At 34.7% G+C, this 6,802-nt stretch overlaps 1 protein-coding gene across 1 annotated transcript; it reads right to left on the reverse strand.

The window, feature by feature from the left end:
* Positions 1-2,620: 2,620 nt before the first annotated feature.
* Positions 2,621-4,501, reverse strand: LOC113733714 (polygalacturonase-like). Its single transcript, XM_027259904.2, has 4 exons — positions 3,988-4,501; positions 3,503-3,792; positions 3,174-3,402; positions 2,621-3,059 (listed from the first exon to the last, which is right to left on the reverse strand). Exons 1-4 carry the CDS (start codon positions 4,426-4,428, stop codon positions 2,841-2,843), a joined length of 1,179 nt encoding a protein of 392 aa, XP_027115705.2. The 5' UTR covers positions 4,429-4,501; the 3' UTR covers positions 2,621-2,840.
* Positions 4,502-6,802: the final 2,301 nt, after the last annotated feature.

Consider the following 6,802-nt stretch of genomic DNA (forward strand, 5'->3'; position numbering starts at 1 on the left):
TAGGGAGAAAAATCTTGAGAGAATCTATCAAAAAGCTGAATATATTACTATTAGGTTTCGAACCATTACTTACATATTAACTGCCTTTTCTCCATCTCTCGAGCTAATGTGAGATATAATTATTTACTCATGAACCTAACAAATCTCCCCTTTCATAAGTAACCCCTCACATTAAATCTAAGTTTACAATGTCTTCTCCTAACCCACTTTAATATTCAATGTAAGTCTAACTTATCGCCTAAGATCACATTTTCTTCCAATCATGGACCCACTCTTCTTCAATATCCAAACTGAATTTCGAACCCTTTGCCAACTCTTGGCTCTATGGTCTAACGTCAACCGGACCCCTTTGTCAAACCTCTGGCGCACCTGATCCAACACTAGTCAAACTTCTTGACACTTTGGTTTACCATCAAGAAGAAAAATTTTACTAACCCAGCTCCGAGAAGAATCCACTTGCCCATGAGTAACCCAAACTCACAATCTGAACCTCTGATACCACTTGCTGGGGAGAAAAATCTCGAAAGAGCCTATCAAAGAGTCCAAAATGTAAATTAGGAACCCAATTCTGACTCAAAAGTTTAAACTATTAGATCATGAATCCTTACCTACATATTAACCGCTCTTTCTCCATCTCTCGAACTAATATAGGACATAATTCTTTACCTATAAAACTAACACCATTGGATGCATGACACATAATCCGAATTTGAATTTGAAATCCAAATTTTGCATATGTGTCATGCATCCAACCGTAATAGTATATACACTGTCAGTGTATATAAAATTTACTTTTAAAATAAATGATCAACTTAAGTGAAAGAAATCAAACTAAAGAAAATTAGAATTAAATCAATAATAAGCAAGCTCTAGCCAAGGAAAAAACTTTAGAAGTGGTTCACACAACTACTCATTGATGCAATAATTATTTCATTTATTCATTATTAAATAAGTTATAACTGTCAAACAAATGATGACAATCAACGTTTTCTTACTATGTCGATAGTTAAGATACGACCGTTAACTATTTTCCTGATCAAGAAATAACCCTAGGTACGACTGTAAGATTTAATTTTCTAATTCCCTTAAAAGCTAGAAATGCCCTATTCTAATCAATAAACATGTTACTAGGGTTTATATAGATTAGATTGTATGCTTTTCTGACACAAACTCAATCATACTAGTTATCACTAATTTAAGACAATTAAACAATTACGGATTTAACTATCTTAACTGGTAGGAAATGTTATTAGCTAGGTTGAATTAGATATCAAGCCCTTGATATTCAAACAACAAAACAAATATAAGAAATTAAATCAGAAAATATATGAATATTAAAATCAATTCAATTTCACAGTTGTAATTGAACAAATTCCTCAGTTATCCCCTGAGTAGAAGAAGTAAATTAGTTGCTCCTCATTGAGAACAGTTGACGCAAACCCATTGATGACAATTACACAAAGTCGTTCTTCAATAATCGAGGAAAAGAAAAAGTTCGCTGCTTATTCGTGCGTAGAGAGATAGCAAGAAAGACATCCTCTAGCTCCCTCGAAGAAGACAAGTTCATGACCAAGCTCTGGAGCTTTCAAGTGTTCGAGCAAGAGGAGGCTCTGTTTTCCCTCAAGAAACTAACCCAGAACCAGGAGGAATCCCGGGTGAATCTCTACACTGCGTGTCTACTCTCGGCTCTCCAGCCTCTGATCACCTCCAAATATGCTTCTGTTCAGGTGAACTCAGTCACCGTTGAGGTGAACTTGTCCTTAGAGAGTCGAAACAAGATAAAGATAGTGAGGTCAGGGATCGTCCCCAGTGGATCTAGGATTTGTGTTTTCCACTTTTGCCCTTGAAAATATGACCACGTAAGAGGGGCGTGCTATTTTTAACCGGAGAAAGGAGCAAAAACGAGCATTAGGACCAAATTGGATCACAATTTAAATGTGAAGGACAATTTTGGCTGATTTTATATATTAGGGACTAAAAAAGTGTTGTTGGTAAATGTTAGGGACCAATTTGGCAAATTTCCCTTTTTAAAAAAAAATCTTTAAAAACATAGGGATAACTTTAATATTTCCACCATAGCAACACACTTTTATATCATATATTCCCTTTAAAACCTATTTAGTTCACATAAGTCTTTTCAACCTTTTCTTTTCTTTTTTTTTGGCCCCTCTACTTCCAATAATAATACTCTATTTTTTTAAATTACTCTTATACCTGAATAAATAGCTATAGATCTTCTAAAGTATGGATAAAGTTTTTATGCAAAGATACATAACATTTGAGAAGGTATCATGACCAATTATGTGCATATGCAAGGATAAATAGATTGAGCTTCACACATCGACAAGCCAGAAGACCACTTTCACTTTGACACAACAAAAAATTTTAGAGCGTAAAAAGTTCAAAATAAAACTTTAGAAACCCATTAGACTTAAAAAAAAAATCAAGGACCTCCGTGAGATTTTAAAATAAGCAAAATATGAATATGATTTCAATTTCGTAGACGATATCAAGGATAAAGTTCCATAAACAATTAATTAGAAGATGTTAAAGCCATATTACTTGCCAATAGATTTTAAAGTTCCATAAACCAAATCAAATAACTGAAGGAGAGAAGATGTTCAAGCCACAAAAGAACATATTTTGTTGTATTAATATCAAATAATGTGTTGATCGCAAGGCCAATCCAGCCACAGGCACAAGCTAGATTTACACTTTGACAGGACATTATAAAAAGCTAGACTGCTTCACTTTCTTAAGTGAGCCCTTATTTTCTACAAGATTTGTGCAACTATTTTGCACGTATTTTAAATACTGTATGGAACTTCATGCATTTTCTCCTACAAACAGGCTTTCGGCTCAACTAGACCGGATGAAGATCCGCCCGCATTGACACATGAAGCCGTAGCTGGTCGATCTTTGTAGGAAAGATTGACATCCTCCAGAATTATACGGCTGCATGGATACTTTTTACTGCAGTCAAAATTTACAGCAACTTCAGTTGCTGATGTTCCATGTACATCTTGGTATGTCACATCACTAATCCTCACACCTGAGGCCTGCCAAAAAATTAATGTACACATTTATCAGCTCCCATTTCTGATCTTTTTTCATAAATAAATGTTTTTGCAAAACATAAATAATAATAATAATAATAACCCTTTTGATCATACCTGACCAGGACATTTGGCCCTATTTGGGCAGTAATTTTGGTCGATAATGATGGGGTTTTGGACATTAACCATTACTGCATGCTGAAACAGAACTCCAGTAACAAATCCATTGCTAGGCATTGCCCATGTTTTTATCCTCAGACCATTTTGTGTGCCCGAAAGTGTAACAGTTTTAACTGTCACATTTTTAACTCCTGGTTCTTGCAAATTACTTCCCAAACTGCCAATACTGAAACAAGCACAAAATCAATGTATTGACTAAATAAATCAAAATTACAGCAACTGCAAAGAACTTTAATGGACTCTTAATAAGTTTCCGATTTTGATACCTTATTCCATGGCCAGGACCACAGTTGATATTCTCAATCCATATGTTGGAACTTCCAGGGCCTAATGAGATGCAATCATCACCAGTGCCAATGTGAGAGTTAGTAATTGCAACACCAGAAGATGATTGGACATGAATTCCATCAGTGTTTGGGCTGTTTTCTGGAGCTGAAATCTTTACTCCTTCTAGCCTAGTGTTTTTGCAGCCGTCGAGGATGATATGGAAAATTTGACTGTTTAACGAACTTAATCCACTGACCAAGACATTGTTTGAATTGTAGAATCCCAGTGACTGTGGCAGCATGAAAAACAAGAAACAAATTAAGGGAAATGATTAGTCATGCGTTCTAATTCAACGGAACCTGGAATAAACCTTGAGGGTGCTTTTAGTATTGTATCCATTTCAAGTAGTTTAAAAGTTGTCGATTCTTGTAAGGAAAAAAAAAAAAGAAAAAAAGGGCAAAGCAGTGGAGACTATACAACATACCGTTGCTCCTGTAGGGCAATTCTTGCCGGAGTTTTTGCAAGCCCAGAGACCAGTCCCTTGGCCATCAAGAGTTCCACCGTAAATCGAAAGTCCATTAGTTCTTTCAAACGTGAGCCAGTTACCAGTATGTCCAAGGACATTATAATCAGATGGAGCAACAAGGGTTCCATCAATGCGAATGGTTATAGCATTATTCTTGCAATTTTGGCCCGAAAATGATGCTCCTCCAACCAAATATCTTCCTCGTGGAACATAAATTGTTGCAGGCTCAACTGAGGCACAAGCTGCAGCCCATGCACTCAGAAAAGATTTCGTGGAATCACTTCTTCCGTCAGATTTCGCCCCGTAACTCTGCACATTGTACGTTACACTCTCAGCTGATGGCAAGAGGAAGAAAATGAAGAGAAATGGGACAGCAAGAAATCTCATTTTGCTGTTCATTTTCTTATCAGAGGTGGCAACTAGAATCTGTAAAGGCTAAGATTTTGCTGTAATAATCCGGGGGATGAGAAACTTGGAAAGCAATGGGTGGTATTTATAGGCTTGGCGTGCATTTAGGGATCGAGCAAATCACTCCATTCTGCCAATAGATATATTTTTTTTTACTTCAATTTCTTGTGTTAGGCAATGCCAGAATGGCAGTTCAACTTTAACTAACAAAAACTGTAGGAGCAAACGTGAAGGACAAGAAGAAGAAGAAGAAGACGGAAGAGAATTATCGGCTGAAGTTCTCATTATACATACATGGAAAGATGGAAGGACTAGTTCTGATTACAAAAATGGAAGAAATATTCTGTGATCACACGGTTCGCTTTACATTAATTGGCTAGCTAAAATTTCGTAATTTTGGAAGCAAAATTCCTGTAAATTTCCATTAATTGCTCTTCTGTAGCATTCCAATTCGTAATTTCTTGAGGATAGAGTGGCATGGATCAATGTAGGCTATATCCTCCTGAGGAGGAAGGCTTTATTTGTCTTTCTTCCTTTTAAAACATTTGTTTTTGAGTAGTTTAGAAACAAAGATAATGAAAAGCTAAACTACTTATAACTCGTCAAAAGTTTTTTTATGAATTGGTAAATATATATATATTTTTTGATTAATCTTTCCTGTACTGGCTTGTCAGCATTGGATGAATAACAACTAAGCAAAATTTGAATCTGAAATTCAACTTTTGCACACATGTCATGGATTCAATGGTGATAGTGTATACATTGTCAGTGTATATAAGATTTACTCTTTTTTTTAATGACTGTAATGTTTATCAATTGAATCCAAACGCATTCCAAATTCACGTAAAAATATTTTTATTATAACTTGAACTTACTAGTAATTAGTTGGATTATTTTCATTTATACACGGTATTTAGTCACTAGCTAGTAATTATTTCAAATCCAAAAAACCTTCTTGTTTGACCAGCCAGAAGCTATATAAAAAATTTTTGTTTTTTTTTTAGCAAGAAATTTGAAGGAGCTTTTCTTAAAACCCAAGTCATTTTCCATATTTGATTTGTCACTTTGCAGGCTCAAAATCTGCCAATTGGTTTCATGCATGAAAGCCTACTACTGATTGTTGTTCTTATCCCTTTTGCAATATGTAACCATCGGTCAGTTATATATCCAGCGGGTGAATCGAACCGCAGAATGCTTTAAGTCAAAATATGTGCTCTGAACTGAAATCACTAAAAACTGTACCTGAAAGCAACTGGGTAGTTATAGGTCATACCCGTTAATAAAATAAACAGTAAGTTTGACGACTATGTTATATCTGAATAGTGCATGCATTTGGAATTTCCAAAAGAGGATCTCTACAACCTTTTTGCATACTGGTAATTCAGCTTATATCAAATTATTAAAATCAATTCTGTTTTAAGAAAGCTAATCCCAGATATGATTATTCACCGTTTACACATTGGCAGTTGCACAAGATCATATGGTACAAACACTAAAGTTCTTTGAAATGATTTTTTTTTTTAGGCAAAATTATATTGATGAACAACATTAATTGATGATTATTTGGAATCTCATTTAGACAACTGGCGTTTGAATACAGGGGCTGCTAGACCTCGCCGTAGGAGGTGTCTAAGGGTCAAATTATATCACACGCTATCAAAAACTGCAAGAAACATTTGTGCCCTTAAAACAACCAACGTACATTCATGAATATTACCCGCACGTCTCTTTCCGCTAATTCAAAACTGCGCCTGTGCCTATCATGAGCATATACACATGGACCAATCTGCAATGACCTCTTCTTTTACGATAGGATAATACTAGTATGGCAACCCGTGCAATGCACGGATTAACGTTTAATATAATAGTAGTAGTAAATGAATTATTTATATTAGTTACATGAATGAAGGTTAAAAAATCAAAAGAGTACTATTTTAGTACCGTTGCTTTTATCAAATTATGTAATCTCTTATCCAATTTCGCATCCTATTTACCTTATATCCTGTTACTCTCCATATATAGTTGTAAATAATGACCAATTTTTCAAGTTGCTTTTCAACAAATGAGTATGGGTGTGCAATTTTATTAATTTTAAATGGGTAACCCATTTAAACTCATTAATTAGTGGCTATTAAATGGATAGATTGGGACTATCTATTTAGACCTAATTAAATTAGACTTAGATTCAAATTCATTAGTAACAAATTCAATAATTATATTCTAGTTTTTGCAAAGGCATACTTAACATTCTTTTCTTGTTCTTTAATTTTTGTTAAATTTTATCCTACTTCCTCCCTCCCTTCTTTCAAAGTTTTAATTAACTCATTAAGTATAAATTGATTTCTTGCATTCATACCTAAATTAT

The sequence above is a fragment of the Coffea arabica genome, chromosome 3c (assembly GCF_036785885.1).
Source record: "Coffea arabica cultivar ET-39 chromosome 3c, Coffea Arabica ET-39 HiFi, whole genome shotgun sequence".
Taxonomy (NCBI): domain Eukaryota; kingdom Viridiplantae; phylum Streptophyta; class Magnoliopsida; order Gentianales; family Rubiaceae; genus Coffea; species Coffea arabica.

Excerpts from the sequence above, each read along its gene's own strand:
- LOC113733714 (XM_027259904.2), bottom strand. The coding sequence starts at position 4,428 with ATGAACAGCAAAATGAGATTTCTTGCTGTCCCATTTCTCTTCATTTTC. Across the intron at positions 3,403-3,502 it reads GGTCCTGGCCATGGAATAAG|TATTGGCAGTTTGGGAAGTA; the intron begins GTATCAAAATCG and ends TGCTTGTTTCAG. Across the intron at positions 3,060-3,173 it reads GGGCCAAATGTCCTGGTCAG|GCCTCAGGTGTGAGGATTAG; the intron begins GTATGATCAAAA and ends ATTTTTTGGCAG.